The 19722-nt window shown below is 40.2% G+C and overlaps 1 protein-coding gene across 6 annotated transcripts in view; it reads left to right on the top strand.

Annotated features, from left to right (window-relative positions):
• The window catches only part of LOC126418876 (uncharacterized), a 164168-nt gene that overhangs the window by 37887 nt on the left and 106559 nt on the right, over positions 1 to 19722 (top strand). For all 6 annotated transcript variants that reach the window (XM_050085912.1, XM_050085904.1, XM_050085896.1 and 3 more), the window contains exons 4-5: positions 7032 to 7172; positions 7268 to 7570. In XM_050085912.1, coding sequence (XP_049941869.1) covers positions 7032 to 7172; positions 7268 to 7570 — 444 coding nt within the window. The remainder of the gene's footprint in view (positions 1 to 7031; positions 7173 to 7267; positions 7571 to 19722) is intronic.

Here is a 19722-nt window from a genome sequence, read left to right on the forward strand (position 1 = left end):
CTTACATGCCAATAAGCATGTATTTCAGAAACATTGGTTTTGTGAAGCTCAGCTTACAGTTTTTTTTTCAAATCCTAAAAGTCATGGATCAAGGCAATCAGATAGAGGCAGTTTTTCTTGACTTCAAGAAGCATTTGATTCAGTGTCATACCAAAACTTATTAATGGAAGTACTATTGTATTGAGTATGTGAGTTAATGAGCATTTTGCTCTCCTTTAAGTATATGGCCGAAAGAGTCAGCCTTCAGGAATTGTGAAACGAACCCTCTCGTCGAGGATCGTGTGCCACAAAGGGTGCAGATTCACCATGTGATGGGGAAACTCACAGGTGTCTATTGCCTATTGAGGCCTAAACACTGTAGTGAGCGAGTGAGACAGATGAGAAAGTACGTCATAGGGAAACGCAGTAGAAGGCATTTGCAGCCAGGGAGATGTAGCAGTGCTAAATATGGTGGACCTAAGATCGGCCATAAAGGGAAACATTTATGGGAACTATTTAATTCAGTAGTAATGCAGGGAATGAAGTCACAGTAATTTCAATCTACCATCTTTCATAAATTTTCGTGGTGTTCCCAATAAAACTTGAATATTGATCATATCTATAATAGTTTAGGATTTACTGTAAAAATGAAATTCACAAGTTTTGTAACAAAGACCTGAATGCTAAAATCTGAATGCTTTAGTCGATCTTAATGATTTACATTTTGTATAGAAGTACATAATTAAAATGACAAATGTTGTAAATATCAACTGTGTAACTTCATTTATTTAAAAGATATAGTAAATTATCAGTATTTTCAGTTAATCATCAGATCATCATGTCCTTCACACAAAACACATTGAACAATGACAGCATGACACCTTATTGAACCATTAGGTTAAAATGTAAAATAATTTAGAATAAGCTGTAGCAATTTGTTATAAAGTTTAGTGCATAATAGTTACTTTTGTTCTTTATTTATTTATCTATCAGAAAGCACATTGTTGCAAGGCTACTGGCCATGACACTCAAAGTTAAGAAGGAAATTGTATTAGTTTTATGTAAAAGAATTTAACAATGGATATTATTGTTACTTGGATATTGCAATGGATATTATTGTTACTTCATTTAGAATGTGAAAGTGGTCAAGCTTTGAATATTTAAATAATTTAAAGTGTAAAATAACGTAGAATAAGCTGTAGCCAATCAGATGGACGGTTTCAGGAAAGGAAACTGCCCTAGTCAGTTGAGCGATATTCTGTGCGCGGGAAACGTGGCTGGGGACGGGCAGAGGGACAATTTGGCTGGAGACACCAAAGTGGACAGTTGGTCTTTAGGCAGCTAGGACGTGAAACGACTTAGAAAATTTTGCATTGTGTGGTAACGCGGGACTTAGTCTCTGAGTGGTGAGCAGCCGCGCACCTTGCGTGAACTCTTAATTTTTCCTGTAAATATTGAGGTGGAGTATTAGACTTGTGTTTCGTGATGAGATTGTGAATGGTCGAACTGTGTCAAATGGATATGTGCTTGAGTGTAACAGTAACTCTGAATACGACCACTTTTGCTATTAGTTTGCTTTCTGAATAGACATTATTCTAACCAAATTGCAACTGTGTGGCCTACATGATTTATGGGTCTTTAATTTAGCTCCCGATATTATTATTACTGATGTTATATGTTATATTAACCTTGTATGTTTATACAACTTTGCAGACTTGACATCAGCCAGACAATTTAACCAAAGGTCACAAGTGTCTAATTTAGGGCGTGTAATGCGACACATGCGGTTCAACCCTTAGGCGAGTTTGAGCCAAGACATTACGATGAAAGGGAACCGTCTCTGAGCCCAAACATCTTTGGGATGTTAGCTCGCAAGTATCAAACTAAAGTGTGACTGGATTGGGGATTTCTTTGTAAGGAGGATGTTATCTGCTACTTTCTATCAAGAGCCATTGACAAATGTAGAAGTAATTTCAGATTTGTTTTGGGAACATGCTGTTCATGTTGTGTGATAAAGTCTGGGCAGGCAGTATTAATAGTAACTTCAGGCTTTTTGCAGATGAGGCTCATTCATAATGAAGTTTTTTTTCTGAAAAAAGCTGCAGAAATATTTGGTCAGATCTTAATACGACTTCGATGTAGTGCAAAGATTGGCAACTTGCTTTAAATGTACAGAAATGTAAAATTTTAGTCTTCATAAATTGCAATGAACCATGGACCTTGCTGTTGGTGGGGAGGCTTGCATGCCTCAGCGATACAGATAACCGTACCATAGGTGCAACCACAACGGAGGGGTATCTGTTGAGAGGCCAGACAAACATGTGGTTTCTGAAGAGGAGCAGCAGCCCTTTCAGTCAGGGGCAACGGTCTGGATGATTGACTGATCTGGCCTTAAAACACTAACCAAAACGGCCTTTCTGTGCATGTACTATGAACAGCTGAAAGCATGCAGCTCTACTGTATGGTTAAATGATAATGGTATCCTCTTGGGTAAAATATTCCGGAGGTAAAATAGTCCCCCATTGGGATCTCTGGGCGGGGACTGCTCAGGAGGACGTTGTTATCAGGAGAAAGAAAACTCGTGTTCTAGGGATTAGAGCATGGAATGTCAGATCCCTTAATCGGGCAGGTAGGTTAGAAAATTAAAAAAGGGAAATAGGAGGTTAAAGTTAGATAGAGTGTGAATTAGTGAAGTTCGGTGGCAGGAGGAACAAGACTTCTAGTTAGGTGAATACAGAGTTATAAATACAAAATCAAATAGGGGTAATGCAGGAGTAGGTTTAATAATGAATAAAGAAATTGGAATGCCGGTAAGCTACTACAAACAGCATAGTGAACACATTATTGTGGCCAAGATAGATACGAATCCCACACCTACCACAGTAGTACAAGTTTATGTGCCAACTAGCTCCACAGATGACAAAGAGATTGATGAAATGTGTGATGAGATAAAAGAAATTATTCAGATAGTGAACAGAGATGAAAATTTAATAGTCATGAGTGACTGGAATTCGGTGGTAGGCAAAGGAAGAGAAGGAAACGTAGTAGGTGAATATGGAATGGGGGTAAGGATTGAAAGAGTAAGAAGCATGGTAGAATTTTGCACAGAGCACAACTTAATCATAGCTAACACTTGGTTCAGGAATCATGAAAGAAGGTTGTATACATGGAAGAAGCCTAGAGATACTGGAAGGTACCAGACTGATTATATAATGGTAACACAGAGATTTAGGATCCAGGTTTTAAATTGTAAGACATTCCCAGGGGCAGATGTGGACTCTGACCACAATCTATTGGTTATGAACTGTAGATTAAAACTGAAGAAACTGCAAAAAGATGGGAATTTAAGGAGATGGGACCTGGATAAACTGACAGAACCAGAGGTTGTAGAGAGTTTCAGGGAGAGCATTAGGGAACGATTGACAAGAAGGGGGGAAAGAAATACAGTAGAAGAATGGATGGGTAGCTTTGAGAGATGAAGTAGTGAGGGCAGCAGAGTATCAAGTAGGTAAAAAGATGAGGGTTAATAGAAATCCTTGGGTAACAGAGGAGATATTGAATTTAATTGATGAAAGGAGAAAATACAAAAATGCAGTAAATGAAGCAGGCAAAAAGAAATACAAACGTCTCAAAAATGATATCGACAGGAAGTGCAAATGGCTAAGCAGGGATGGCTAAAGGACAAATGTAAGGATGTAGAGGCATATCACACTAGGGGTAAGATAGATATTGCCCACAGGAAAATTAGAGAGACCTTTGGAGAAAAGAGAACCACTTGCATGAATATCAAGAGCTCTGATGGAAAGCCAGTTCTAAGCAAAGGAGGGAAAGCAGAAAGGTGGAAGGAGTACATAGAGGGTCTATACAAGGGTGATGTTCTTGAGGACAATATTATGGAAATGGAAGAGGATGTAGATGAAGATGAAATGGGAGATATGATACTGCATGAAGAGTTTGACAGAGCACTGGAAGACCTAAGTTGAAACAAGGCCCCGAGAGTTGACAACATTCCATTAGAACTACTGAAAGCCTTGGGAGAGCCAGTCCTGACAAAACTGTACCATGTGGTGAGCAAGATGTATGAGATAGGCGAAATACCCTCAGACTTCAAGAAGAATATAATAATTCCAATCCCAAAGAAAGCAGGTGTTGACAGATGTGAAAATTACCGAACTATCAGTTTAATAAGCCACGGCTGCAAAATACTAACACGAATTCTTTACAGACGAATGGAAAAACTGGTAGAAGCCGACCTCGGGGAAGATCAGTTTGGATTCCGCAGAAATGTTGGAACACGTGAGGCAGTACTGACCCTACGACTTATCTTAAAAAATAGATTAAGGAAAGGCAAACCTACGTTTCTAGCATTTGTAGACTTAGAGAAAGCTTTTGACAATGTTGACTGAAATACTCTCTTTCAAATTCTGAAGGTGGCAGGGGTAAAATACAGGGAGCGAAAGGCTATTTACAATTTGTACAGAAACCAGATGGCAGTTATAAGAGTCGAGGGACATGAATGGGAAGCAATGGTTGGGATGGGAGAGAGACAGGGTTGTAGTCTCTCCCTGATGTTATTCAATCTGTATATTGATCAAGCAGTGAAGGAAACAAAAGAAAAATTCAGAGTAGGTATTAAAATCCATGGAGAAGAAATAAAAACTTTGAGGTTCGCCGATGACATTGTAATTCTGTCAGAGACAGCAAAGGACTTGGAAGGGCAGTTGAATGGAATGGACAGTGTCTTGAAAGGAGGATATAAGATGAACATCAACAAAAGCATAATGAGGATAATGGAATGTAGTCAAATTAAATCAGGTGATGCTGAGGGAATTAGATTAGGAAACGAGACGCTTAAAGCAGTAAAGGAGTTTTGCTATTTGGGGAGCAAAATAACTGTTGATGGTCGAAGTAGAGAGGATATAAAATGTAGACTGGCAATGACAAGGAAAGCGTTTCTGAAGAAGAGAAATTTGTTAACATTGAGCATAGATTTAAGTGTCAGGAAGTCGTTTCTGAAAGTATTTGTATGGAGTGTAGCCATGTATGGAAGTGAAACATGGACGATAAATAGTTTACACAAGAAGGGAATAGAAGCTTTTGAAATGTGGTGGTACAGTTGAATGCTGAATATTTGATGGGTAGACCACATAACTAATGAGGAGGTATTGAATATAATTGGGGAGAAGAGAAATTTGTGGCACAAATTGACTGAAAGAAGGGATCGGTTGGTAGGACATATTCTGAGGCATCAAGGGATCACCAATTTAGTATTGGAGGGCAACGTGGAGGGTAAAAATTGTAGAGGGAGACCAAGACATGAATACACTAAGCAGATTCAGAAGGATGTAGGTTGCAGTAGTTACTGGGAGATGGAAAAGCTTGCACAGGATAGAGTAGCATGGAGAGCTGCATCAAACCAGTCTCTGGACTCAAGACTACAGCAACATCAAATTGCAAAGTGTAGTACCTCTTGACCACAATGTTGGTATTGTCATACCTGGAATTGGTCAACTAATAGAAACCCGTGGGTTAACAATTTATAGGAATATGAAATGGAATGACTACACATACTCAGTCATATAAGGACACTGGACTCACATTTGATAGGGCGACAGCTCAAACCTGCAACCCGCCACCCTGATTTATGTTATCCACGATTTCCCTAAATCACTTCAGGCAAATGCTGGGATGGTTCCTTCAAAATGGTATGGCCGATTTCCTTCCTCATCATTCCGTAAGCTGAGTTTGTGCTCCTTCTCTGATAATCTTGTTGTCGATGGGACATTAGACATTAATCTCTACCTTCACTTCCTCCACCTCGTAAGGAAGGCAGGTGGTAGAATTTGTCTTATTGGTAGGATACTGGGAAAATACAATCAGTCTAGATAGAACCCTACCTACAAAACACCTGTGCTGTCCATCCTGGGATACTGCTCACATGCTTGGGACCCATACCAAATATAACTTTAGGAGATGTTCAACATATATACAAAGAAGGGCAGTGTGAATGTAATCAGTTTGTTCAACCCATGGAAGAGAGCCACTGAGATGCTGAAAAATTTGAACTTGCAGATGCTTGAAAATAGACACTATTTGTCCCATTAAAGCCTACTTGCAAGGGTTTGCAGAAGCAGTATTAAGTGAGGAATAAACTACTACGCCATACATACCACACCTGTAAGAACTGTGAAGACATACCCTAATTAGACTGCACATAGAGAAATTTCAGCAATCTATGTTTCCACACTCCATATGTGAATGGAAACAGAAGAAACTTTTATATCTGATACATTTGCTTGTGTCATATTCTATTTCAATGTGTAACCATGGGAAGGACCTTCCGCCATGCCCTTCACGATGGTTTTCAAAGTATAGATATAGATTTAAATGTCTCAGGATTCAGTGGAACAGGCTGTTAAGTTACTGTAACACATGAGAAAAGTATTCTTGGCTGGTGTTGGCAGTCGTGTGTGCGTTAGGTGTGCTTGCTTGTGTCTGTGAATGTTGTGTGTTCTCTCTTTTACTTCAGACAGGAATATCAACAATGTAGAAAAAGACAGATTGCTATGTGCCGTAAAGAAGACATGTTAAGTTTCATACAGGCACAATTAAAGGAGAGTTACATACAGCTTTTGGCTGCAGCCTTCATCGGTCAAAAAGACACACACACAACGTTCATACACACAGTCAAGCACACCTCATGCACACATGACTGCCAACTCCAGCATTCGGGCTAGTGTTTGCTGTCATGTGTGCGTTAGGTGTGCTTGCTTGTGTCTGTGAATGTTGTGTGTTCTCTCTTTTAATGATGAAGGCTGTGGACAAAAGCTATACATAAATCTCTCTTAATTGTGCCTGTCTGCAACTTGATGTATCTTCTTTATGGTAAGTAGCAATCTGGCTTTTCTTGCATTGTTGATATTCTTTTAATATTAAATTTCTAAGTTAGTTACTTTTATTTCATTATTTTACTTTTTTTTTTTTTTTTTTTTTTTTTTTTTTTTTTTTTTTTTTTTTTTTTTTCCCAAACTAAATATTGTTTCACTTTGCAGGCAGTTTTGAACCACATCCCAACTTCAGTATTAATGTGCATACCAAAGAAACTAAGGGAATTTTTGAAATTAATTATTGAACTTACTGAAATTTCCTCAAAATCAGGCGTGATATCTTGTGGAAGTGAAGACTCTGGTGATGTAAGTGTAAAACAGTCACCTTATAAGTTAATTTTTTTGTTACATGAATAAGTATTACCACATTAAATGAGGCCATAATTTTATGTTGCATTCAGGAGATTGCAAAATATTGCAGAGATTTATTGATGCTTATACCTGACTCAAGTGAAAGTTTAAGCATGCAGAATGAAACTGATAACAGAATATATGATAAAAAAACATTTAGGAACTGTGGAAAATTTCCTTTGGTGAGCAGATTCTCTATGTACAATGAAAACTCAGCCATGAAAAGAAAGTCCACAGTAATGAGATCTGTTTCAAGTACAAAGAAATCAGAAGCTTCAGGAAGGGAAAGCAAAACTTCATTGGAAAGTAATCAGAGCAGTCACAAGAACAGCCATTTATCTCGATTTAATGAGGTAAGTTAAAAACAACTATAAGTGACTGTATTGTGAAGTAATAAAGAGCAGTGTGATGCATGAGCTTGTGCAGTGTAGATGAACAATATGATCTGGTAGCTTTGTAAATCGTAATGACAACAGTACATCTGTTAGAAGACAGGAAGCTATTGTAATAGAAATCATGAAATAAATATCTGTAATTAAAGAAGAATACATTGTGACACAGGTCTTTGTCCAAAATCAGTTTAATTATTTGTGAGTTTCCATTTATAATGTTTTTCCCTTCTGTACTAATTAGACGTAATTTGAAAGTATTGGGAATACCAAATCAATTTTCTAGTTGTGAACTCATTGTATATAATTTACAGACCAGCAAATGCTACATACATTTATAGTGTTACTTTCACTTTGAAACATCTATGTTGTATTGCACCATATATCAGCCTATAGTTTTTATGAGAACAGAGTAAAAAATGCTAATTTGATTGTACACAATTTATCACTACATACCCTATCTGATCAAAAGTATCCAGACAACACTGTGTAATGCAGAATTGACCACTGGATGCCACAAGAGGTTCTGCCAGTAGAAAAGGACATGTGAAGTATAGTGTTGTCAGTAGAGAAACAGTAACAGCAGAATGGGTCAGTAAGGAGAGCTCAGTGACTTCAAACATGGTGTAAGATATGTAGTGTAATCTTCATACTTGTAACATACCACTGGAGAGCACTTTTATTTATATTGATTATGTAAGAAGTAAAGCGGATGTGAGGAGGTAGTTTATCTGTCCAGATGGCGAGGAGAGCTGTGTCAGACAGTAGATCGTCGCTGACCAGGGCCCGTAGCCATCTCCAAAGTTGTGAAGGTTTGTTGTTGCCTAGTTGCTCGATGTGGAGCACTTGCCGTATTGCTGTCTCAGTTGAGTGCGCAAGCCAACATAGAACTGTCTTTTTGGTTAGAGTGTACCGGGTAGCTGAGTCCGGGGCGTCGACCAGGTCAGCAATCAAGTCGTCCTGGTCGTGCAGGTGGGTGATAAGGCACAGAAATCTGGTTGATTCATCGAGTTTGAAATGGTTGAACACTTCGTCCACAATTTTGAACCAGGTTGTTGTCCTGTTGGGATTGAACGGCGGCAGCATCGGTAAGCATTGTAGAACGTTCGGAAGAACAGTGTGAGTTGAATTTGTTGGGGCATGCTGCAGTATTCCAGGAGAGTGTGTCTCCAGGGTATGTGGCGACGACGGCTGGTTGGGTGGCAGCGTGAAGGTGACGTGTTGTGGTAGAGCGCATTCCGTCACGACGCGGAAGGCTGACGCGTGTGAGGCACCGAGATGTGCTGAGAACGGGAGCAGAAGCTCGACTGGAGCCGGCGTGGGGGTGACAGGTGAGAAAAAGGTCAGTTTCAAAATGCTGCCAGTCCACAGAAAGCTTGACGTGCGATCAGAGGTGGAGCCACCTGTGTTGCAGGGAGGTTGCGGAGGTGCGGGCTGTCGAGAAGCACAGTGAGGAAAATGATGTCGAACATTGGGCAGAATGTGTGAATGTTCACTGTTCATAGTCACTTCACTCAAAGCGGTGTGCGGATAAGGTGAATGTCGTGGCACAAAACACTGAGGCGTAGCAGTAGGACGGAGATGGAGGTCAGGCACAGATAACAAGCCATTGGTCCTGTTGCAAGCCGAGGTATTGAAGCAGGAAGGAATGTGCTGATGCTGAACCGAGGCAGGTGTGGGCGTGGTCAGATGCTGAGGAGATTGACCTGTGAACAAAAGCAATTTGGGCCACATGGCAGGAATCCGCGTGGTACTGCACGGATTGCGGTGTGGCAAACCGTTGTCCTGGCGGTGGTAGGTTAACCAATGAAGCATTTGCAGAAATTGGCATTGATCCCACACTGCACGGAGATCCGTAAGAGGTAACTCCACCGTCGATGAGGGAGGGCACATGTGGCGGGAACAAAGGCGTCTGATAGCCAGAGTCATGCACACTCCTAATCTCACGTATTGTTGCAGGCATGAAAACATCCGGCGAAATCAGCGTAATCGACGAGTGAGAGGCATCGTGTTGCGGTCCTGGCGGGTGTATATCGCCCGCAACATGATGCATGTCGATCACAAAATCCGGCGTTAGGCGTGGTTTCGAAGCCATTATTCAAATGTTGTGTTGATGTAATACACGCGAAAATAACCGATGCGGGGACCACGGACACGGTAAAACGGCGAAAATGGAAGACGTTACAACTCGGGGTCAGCAGTGAGGTGGATGCTCGGGTGAGATACACCAAACAACACTTTATAATCAGGAGTTCATTTATTCACCTCTTTACACAAGTAAGGCTTACAAAGAACTGGATGGCAGATCTACACAAAGATAATGTTTTGCTTAGTTCAAAGATGTTTCTCAGTTCGATACTGGTGTCGACCTCATCGTTGCCAATATGCATGGCAACTACTGCTGCACACCAATGTCACTATTCAGGCCCTTTTGCCAACCGTCTTCTCAGTCTCACCCACTCTCAGTTTAATGTTTGAATTTCTCTTTGTAGGGCACCTAGCACAATGTTCATAGGAAAGTTGATTTGATCTTAAACAGTTCTTTAGTGGCACATAAATATGAAACTGTGTGAAAGAAGGGTTAAAAATCACAAATGTAATTGTATTGCAGTGCTTCTGTTCTTAATCAACAATGGCTCCTGAAAACCGATGTCATAAATGCTACAAATTGTTGCTGTGGCATCTTCTGAAAGTGGTCTATGTATTTTAAAGCTGAGGGGGATGTTACAAGGGACATTTCAACCCTTCTAAAGCTGCCCAGTTCAACTGTTGGTTATGTGATTGTGAGGTGGGAATACAAAGGAAAAACCACTGTCAAATCAATTCCAGACAGACCTAATGTACTGTCAGACAGGGATCTACACACATAACAGAGGTTGGTTGCAAAAAATGGTATGAAATCAGTTGAAGGAATTACTAATGACTTCCGAAACACTACTAACAGTACAGCTAGCACAATAACAGCGCGTAGGGAGTTAAAAAGATTGGACTACAATGTTGAGCTGCTCCTTATAAGTCACATCATTTCTGCAGTAAATGCTACATTCAGCTTTTGGCTGCAGCCTTCATCGGTCAAAGAGAGACACACCCAACATTCATTTCTGCAGTAAATGCTAAATGATGCATTAGGTGGCATAAAGAACAATACCTCTGGACAGCATATGTCTCGAAAAGAGTGATATGGACTGACGGATAACGCTGTATTCTGTGGCAATCTAGTGGAGGAGTTTGTGTTTGGCAGATGCGTGGGGAACATTACCTGCTATCATGTGCACTGTCAACAGTGAAATATGGAGGAGGCAGTGTTATGGTATGGGGTTGTTTTTCATGATTGGTGTGGTGGCATTATTGCACTTAAGTAAAGTCTAAATGCGTAAGGGCATGAACACATATTACAGCATTTTGTACTGTGTACGGTCCTCAGGGGCTCAGAATTTGTCTGCTGGGTACAGGCTTGATGACCCTGAAATTCCTGAGCTGGGATCTAGTGAGCACTGCAAATCTTCTGTTACCATAAGCTCTGGGCGTTGCGCGGTGGTGGGACGTTGTGTGTCAGAGACAATAGGAATCTTGGCTTAACTGCCCATATTGCAAGGATGGTAAATCCTCTATAAATAACCCCTCAATCTCAAACTGTGCTGTGCACTGATAAGATACCTGGTTCTTGAAGTGGAACAGTCACTAGCAGGCAAACTCTTGGGACCCACCCCATCTCAGTTGTGTAAGGCTACTCAGGGAAGCAGCACTCTGTCTGAGTGGACCCTTACTGCCCTAGCTGCACATGGGAAAAAGATGGAACACTTGAAATTAAATTTTTCAATTCCCAGTTGATGGGTGTATCCTCATGAGTCACTCCTTCTATTCTGTCGAGGAGTTTCTTGAAAAATTAAGCTGATTCTTATTGTACTGATAGCTTGTACTTAAACTTATGGACTGACATTTTTTCAGGTTCATGAACATTTATTTTTATCTGTTATTACTTTTATGTTGTAATTTCATGTACTGACACATTCCATGACCTTGGAGGTTTGCTCCTCAATTTGGTCCTATGGAACTTTATGTGTAAATAAAAATAAAATAAATCTGGGAGTACTCCAGCCCACTAATCCAGACAATTGAGGCAGGCTGATAATCAAATTGTATTTAGTAATGGGGCTCAAGGAGTCATAATTTAGAATGTGTTTGTAGTGATGAAGAGGAAGGAGAGGGCATTTGAAAAGTATCTCCGTTATATATTCATAAAGGATTATTAGTGTTTTCTGATAGCTTAAAGTGTAGTAAGCATTTATGAAATTGTTCCTTGTTGGTTGAAACTTCTTAGGAAGTAAAAAAAATTACATAACTCCAACTCAAGCAAGGGTGTGTTCATATGCCATGTTATTTTGAGATAGACCTCTCAGAACTCAAACAAGAATGGGCATAACATGTGGTAGTTAACGTGGACCAAAGAACACAAAGGGATATTGGAGAAATTTGTTATGACCTTCAGTTCTCCAATGCTGCCTGAACACATTATGGCAGAGGCCTTAAGTGCCTAACCCTATCCAGTGCTACAAATGTCAGCCAACAGGCCATACGGTCTTGGGTTCTGGACGTGAAGTGACCTATGGGAAGTGTGGAAAGGCAACCCATAAATCTGGGACTTATTGCATGTCTCCAGCTATATGCATTAACAGTTCTAGGAGCCATCCAATCTGGAGACAAGACTGCCCTGTTTTTGCTGAGGAACACAAATTCTATGAAATGAAAGTGAACAAGTGGATCTATGCAGAAGCCAAAAAAGAATATAAGGTGACAAAACCACCTGTATCTGCCACTTTGTATGCTTTCGTGGTCCGGAAACCTGTTCCCAAGGTGGATACCTATGACACATCCAATGTCCAGTACACCATTATCCACCACAAGCACCTGTACTTATCAAAGCAAAGTGAGTAAAGACCTGAGACCAGCAACATTTTCACAGTGAGCATCAAGAAAGGACCCCAGAGTGCATTTCAGTACCCCCTTTCCCCATCATCCTTGAAAGGAAAGAGAGCAGGGAAAGAATCACGACATTTGGGTCAAAAGATGTCCCGGGCACCATCAGATACAACTCTGGCATATCTTACTTACAAGGAGGACATAATAGATTTTGACACCTTGTCACCAGACTGAGGAAGCCCCTCCAATCTCCTTCACCTCATCACCCAGGCACAAGAACAGAGGTAAATCAAAACCACACAACTGAAATGTCATATGTATCCAAAAATGTGTCAAAGAACCAGACATAAACAAACTCCTATGTCACAACATACCACAAAATATATAAGTAACACATCAAAAGATAATATCCAGATAAGGTGTACAAAATGAAAGAGTGAAAGTATCCATATATCATTAATAATATAAAACCTTGACAGTAGAACATATACAGGCAATATGCTATAGACAAACACCTATTTTATATAACACCAAAAATTTATGTAAATATATATTTACATGTCACACAGTAAATGCAAAACAGTTAAGGTAATAAACATAAAGTCAGTAATGAAGGCAAACAACATGTTGTATGTATCCAACGAATGTGTTGAAGAAACAGATATAGACAAACAAGTTTGTTGTAATATACCAACATCCCTGGATGTTCACACACAAGTTGATTCTGATTGCTTTAGATGTTGGTAACATTTTGCTGACTACATATTGATGTGTAACTCCACATGGTAATATTTTATTTGTTTCTCATTACATACATGAATATTCTTTTTATGCAAAATATTTTGTACTTGGCTGTTAATGTGATCTTTTTATGCTGCTCTACACTCCTGTGTTTTACTTTTGTGTAATATTTTAGATATCGTATGACACAGATGTTTGCTTGTAGTACCTCCTGGTTTTTAAATTTATTGTGTTGACATACAGATTAATATTCTTAGACCTATCACCTGTTCTTAATTCGATTCATTGATGTGTTATATTAATGTTTGCTACACCACATTGTTGGAGTTATGTTATAGTAGTGTCTGAATCTTTACCTGGTCACATAGGTCTGATTTATGACATAGGTATTTGTTTTTACAAGACTACCCCATCACTTGATGACATTAGCTATATTAGTTTCTGGTTCCTTACATATATTCCATATATTTCTGATATTGTACAAGATAGATATTTGTCTTTAGTATATTCCCTGATGGTGTCCTATTGTAATTTTATCATATGATACAAGGATAGATTCACCCTTAAATTTTGCCCACGTTGTCAGGAAATTACCCATTTGATGTATTACATATATATTTCTTGATATAAATGGCAGTTATTTGTCTGGTTCTTCAACGCATTTGTTGGACACATAAGACACGTTGTTTGCCTTCATTACTATCTTGATGTTTCCTGCATTCTACATCTACATCTACATGGATACTCTGCAAATCACATTTAAGTGCCTGGCAGAGGGTTCATTGAACCACCTATTATTCCAATCTCGTATAGGGCGCGGAAAGAATGAACACTTACATCTTTCTGCATGAGCTCTGATTTCCCTTATTTTATCTTGGTCATCGTTCCTCCATATGTAGGTCGGTGTCAACAAAATATTTTCGCATTCAGAGGAGAAAGTTGGTGATTAGAATTTCATGAGAAGATTCCATCGCAATGAAAAACGCCTTTCTTTTAATGATGTCCAGCCCAAATCCTGTATCATTTCTGCGAAACTCTCCCATATTTCGCGATAATACAAAACATGCTTCCTTTCTTTGAACTTTTTCAATGTACTCCGTCAGTCCTATCTGGTAAGGATCCCACACCGCACAGCAGTATTCTAAGAGAGGACAGACAAGCGTATTGTAGGCACTTCCAATTTAAGTTGTTCGTAATTGTAATACCTAGGTATTTAGTTGACTTTACAGCTTTTAGATTAGGCTGATTTATTGTGTAACCGAAGTTTAACGAGTTCCTTTTAGCACACATGTGGATGACCTCACACTTTTTGTTATTTAGGGTCAACTGCCACTTTTTGCACCATTCAGATATCTTTTCTAAATCGTTTTGCAGTTTGTTTTGGTCTTCTGATGACTTTATTAGTCGATAAACGACAGCGTCATCTGCAAACAACCGAAGAAATCTGCTCAGATTGTCTCCAGAATCATTAATATAGATAAGGAACAGCAAAGGGCCTATAACACTACCTTGGGGAACACCAGAAATCACTTCTGTTTTACTCGATGACTTTCCGTCAATTACTACGAACTGTGACCTCTCTGACAGGAAATCACAAATCCAGTCACATAACTGAGACGATATTCCATAAGCGTGCAATTTCACTATGAGCCACTTGTGTGGTACAGTGTCAAAAACCTTCCGGAAATCCAGAAATATGGAATCGATCTGAAATCCCTTGTCAGTAGCACTCAACACTTCATGTGAATAAAGAGCTAGTTGTGTTTCACAGGAACGATGTTTTCTAAACCCATGTTGACTATGTGTCAATAGACACTTCCTTGTATTTATTGTGTGACATGTAGTTATATATTAATGTAAATTTGTGGTATAATACAAAATAGGTGTTTGTTTATAGTATTTTCCCATATATGTTCAGTTGTAACAGTTTTATATTATTACATAATAGATGTATAGATTCGTGTTGTCATCTTGTGCATCGTACATGGAATTATCTTTTGGCATATTATTTATATATTTCTCAGTATGTTGCACTGTAAGTGTTTGTTTGTATTTGGTTCCGTGACACATTTTTGTTTGCATACAACATAACTGTTTTCCCTCATTACAGTCTTGATGTTTTCTACCTCAACATTTTTTTATTCATTTTTGTTTTGACCACTTGTCCTTTATAGGAATCACTGATGATAGTTGACTCTATCCTCTGACTTGTCTCTTGCAAGGACTACTTGTCATATAAGTGCACATTTTTTTGGATTACTTGCTTTCTGATTTCACTGAAAACATCTTTTCATGTATCTATAATACTCTACAGAAATTTCCGTACAATTTTGTAGGTGTACTTCAGGAATCTGAAGTCTATTGTGTCACCTAACTACACACCTATTTACCCATAGACTATCCTCTTAATGACGGTATTTTGCTTGTGTCTATCTCTCATGTTATATTTTAAAACTGTGTGCATAGCTGTAATTTGTTATGGTGTGTTACATTAGTTTTACATTTTAGTTTTTCCTAAGTATGAGAAACCTAGAGGTATCTCAGATCAGTGTATGTTCCTGACCTCCAATAACTAGATTAGTTTTTACTGTTGTATGACCTTATACTTTTATATGTTTCTCACAGTTAATATTCATAAAATTTCATAACTGCTGTCGTTTTACGTTTGAATGGTTCACTAACACTGATGTAGCATCCAGTTCAGTTTGCCGGTTGGCAAATATGTAGTGTAAATTCCCTTGGACATTATTGATTCTCAAATGTTATACTGTCCGTTTACTAGTATGTTTGTTAATCTAAGTATGTAGGTATTGTTGTTTTTTTTACACAGGGCCCTGACGATGGTTTAATCGAACACCAAGACTGGTTGCATAATTAAATTAATTTCAAAAGAAATGGGTGCAGGTGTTTTAAGTTTCATTTCATATTGAACGGCAGAAGTCTTTGTAACCGTTTAACACAAGGATGGACATACGAACACTACTCTGTCTGGATCCATCTGCATGATCGAGCAGATCTCGAAAGGAAACCACTTAGATGGCTGTTCAGAAAGGGTAACTGGATGCTTTACAGGCGGTCAGGTGTTTTTGAGCATTGTGACGGTGTCCAGGACTGGGTGGATCACATTATAACTGTGATCCATCATGCTACTCATGCATCCATCCTGAAGTCCATGGTAATATGTAGGAGACAGCCTGTCATCTTGTGAAGTGGTGAGTGTCTTTTTGCAATCAGGCACAGGAGGACAGCTATAAGAAGATTCAAATTGGTGCCCTACATAAATGAATATTGCAACCTCCAAATGGTGCAGGCTAAGGTGAGGAGAATAATTCAGGAGAGTAAACATCGGTCTTAGCAAGAGTTCCTGAACTCCGTCAATAGATCCACATCTGCAGTTAAAGTATAGGAAGCCATTAGGAGAATCTCAAGGTGCAACTTCTGACCACCAGTAGCAGCTGTAAGATAGAGTGATGCCTCCTAACATCACCGAGAGACACTACTCAGGCAGTGCCTCAGTTTTATAAGTAATTATCAGGAGACACAGGAGAGTATTAGTTTTGATTTCTATTCCAACAATGTTGAGGAATACAACCAGCCTTTCTCCCTGTAGGAGTTGGATTCTGCTTCTGCTCTTTAATGAAATTCGGATGATAGAAGACTTTTCAAACTCATGGAAAGAATCTATTTTAATCCTGATTTTAAAATTGAGGGGGGATCAGACTAACCCTGGTAGTTGTTATAGCATTAGACTCACGAGCTGGTTCTGAAAGACACAGGAGAGGTGTGGAAATAGGTGCTTGGAGTGTGTTCTTGAAACCAGGCCACTACTCCCAGTGCAGGCTCAGGTGTCTCTCTGCACTTGATAACCTGACCCTGCTCGAAGCAATAATTCAACAAGGATTCTTCTGTAAGTGACACTTTACCAGTGTCTTCCTCATTTTGGAAAAGGCCTACAATACTACCTGGAGGCGTAATATCTTGTTGGATCTCTATCAGTGAATCTGGATCTCCCACAGGAACTGGCTGCTATTTTAACTGATGATGAAGTGAGCGTAGTTCATGTTTTACCACCTACTTTCATACAGTCCTTCCACTTGTCATTAGGACAGGGCTCCCAGAGCAGTTTTCAGAATTGTTTGCTGCCATGAAGGCACTGGAGCAGATAATATGGTGTCATGGCAAAAAATTCCTCATATGCTCCGATTCCCACAGGGCCCTTCTTGCTATTGGTCAGATGTTCACAGCAGGTCGTATGGTGCAAGAAGTGCAGACACTCTTCTTTTCTTGCAAAGGCAGGCCAAAGAAATAATTTTCTGCGGGATTCCAGGGCACACAGGGATCTGGGAAAAACAAACTCACTGATGCAGCTCCCAAGGAGGCTTGCTCCCCTGCAGATTCTGCTTGGTGTTCAGTCTCCCTGCAGGCTGTTACCTCATTTTTGCCCAAGAAGACCATGTGTTGGTGTGAAGCTCAGTGACTATGTTCCATAAAACCTAGAGTGTGATCATGACTTACCTCCTCCTGACCACAATGAGCTGACGACCCTTGCATGGTTTAGTGTGGGACACTGCCCTTTAACACATGTTTTCTCTTATGTTGCAAGGAGTTACCACTGTGTCACAGATGTGGGACACAGCCGTCAATAAGATATATTTTAACTGAGTATGTTTTATTTGATGACCTGGGGGTGAATCTGGATCTCCCACAGGACCTGGCTGCTATTTTAACTGATGATGAAGTGAGCGTAGTTCATGTTTTAAGATTTTGTGTGACGTCTGAAATTCTTCCCAAAATATTGTGTGTGAGGTGTTAATGTGTCACGGGATGTCTCGGTCAACCATTAGTTCTGAGTAGTCATCCAGCCACAGTCGCCTGTCCCACCTATCTATACTGGTATTTCATACATGAGTTTATCTGGTTATTCTGCCATGTTTCGTCTGACTTCTGTCAGGGGCTTTTCTGATGCTCGCCTTATTGGGGTTGTCTTTCCAATTATTGTGTGTCAATGCAATTTTAGATTCTCACTATTCTCATCTTTATATCATTCGTGTAAGGGCACTAATGACCTTGATGTGTAGTGCCCTCACCTACAATACATCATCATCATCATCATCATCATCAAAGACATGAATGAGTTCTTCCATTGACTCTCAACCATCCCCGCCCCATTACTAGCTGGGTCCCTTTTCATCCTTGTTGATGCCACATCCCTATATACCACCAACTCCCAAGCCCATGGCTTTACAAATACTGAATACCGTCCCTCATTCCATATACATCTTAACAAATTACATCAACAATATCATGAGAAGGATGGATTGCTACTCAATGTAAATTTGACACCTCGAGTTGCAGACAGGCACAATGAAAAATCTATTACATATTGAGCTTTCAGCCAAAGCCTTGTTCAGAAAGGAAAACACACACACACACACACACACACACACACACACACACACACACACACACACACACACAAGCAAGCACACATCAAGCAAACATGAGCACTGTCTGTCCGCACCAACCAGAATGCAACTGTATCATGTCAAACGATTGCAGCAGTCTGGACTGGGGCAGGGAAGGGAGAGGAATAGCGGAGTAATGGTGGTGGGAGAAAAGTCAACACTGCCCTGGCAGATTGTGCAGGGAGTAGATGGTGGCAGGACAAGGCTGCCAAATGCAGCATCAGGAGATGCTGAGGTGAGAGGAGGGGGGCAGGGGAGTGGAAAAAAAGAGGAGCAGAGAAAGGCAAAATACCAGCAGACATGTAGGTGGAGAGCGGTGCACAATGAGGTTGAGGGGAAGTCAATTGGGAGAAGGTGATAGGACAGAGGGGGCGGAAACTGTTGAGTAAAGGTTGTGAGGACAGGGGGGCGGAAACTGTTGAGTAAAGGTTGTGAGGACAGTAAGTTACTATAAGTTAAGGCTGGGATGTGTTTTAAGGATAAGTCCTATCTGTGCAGTTCAGAAAAGCTGGTGGTGGAGGGGGGATGCAGATGGCCTGCATTATGAAGCAGCCATTGAAATCAAGAATGTTATGTTCAGCTGCATGTTGTGACACAGTGTGGTCCACTTTGCTCTTGGTCACAGTATGGCTGTGGCCATTTATCCTGGTAGACAGCTGGTTGGTAGTCATACCAGCACAAAAAGCTATGCAATGATTGCAGCACAGCTGGTATATGACATCATTGCTGTCACAGGTGGCCCAGCTTGTGATGGGGTAGGATAAGCCTGTGGCAGGACTGTAATATGATGTGATGGGTGAGTGGATCGGTTCGGTCTTGCACCTTGCCACAGGGATATGATCCCTGTGGCAAGGAGTTGGGGTTGGAAGTGCCACAGGTGTGGACTAGGACATTGTGGAGGTGTGGTGGGCGAGAGAACACCACTTTAGAAGGGGTTGGGAGGATCTTAGGCAGGATGTCCCTCATTTCAGGACAGATGATAGATAATCA

Source organism: Schistocerca serialis, chromosome 1 (assembly GCF_023864345.2).
Source record: "Schistocerca serialis cubense isolate TAMUIC-IGC-003099 chromosome 1, iqSchSeri2.2, whole genome shotgun sequence".
Lineage (NCBI taxonomy): Eukaryota > Metazoa > Arthropoda > Insecta > Orthoptera > Acrididae > Schistocerca > Schistocerca serialis.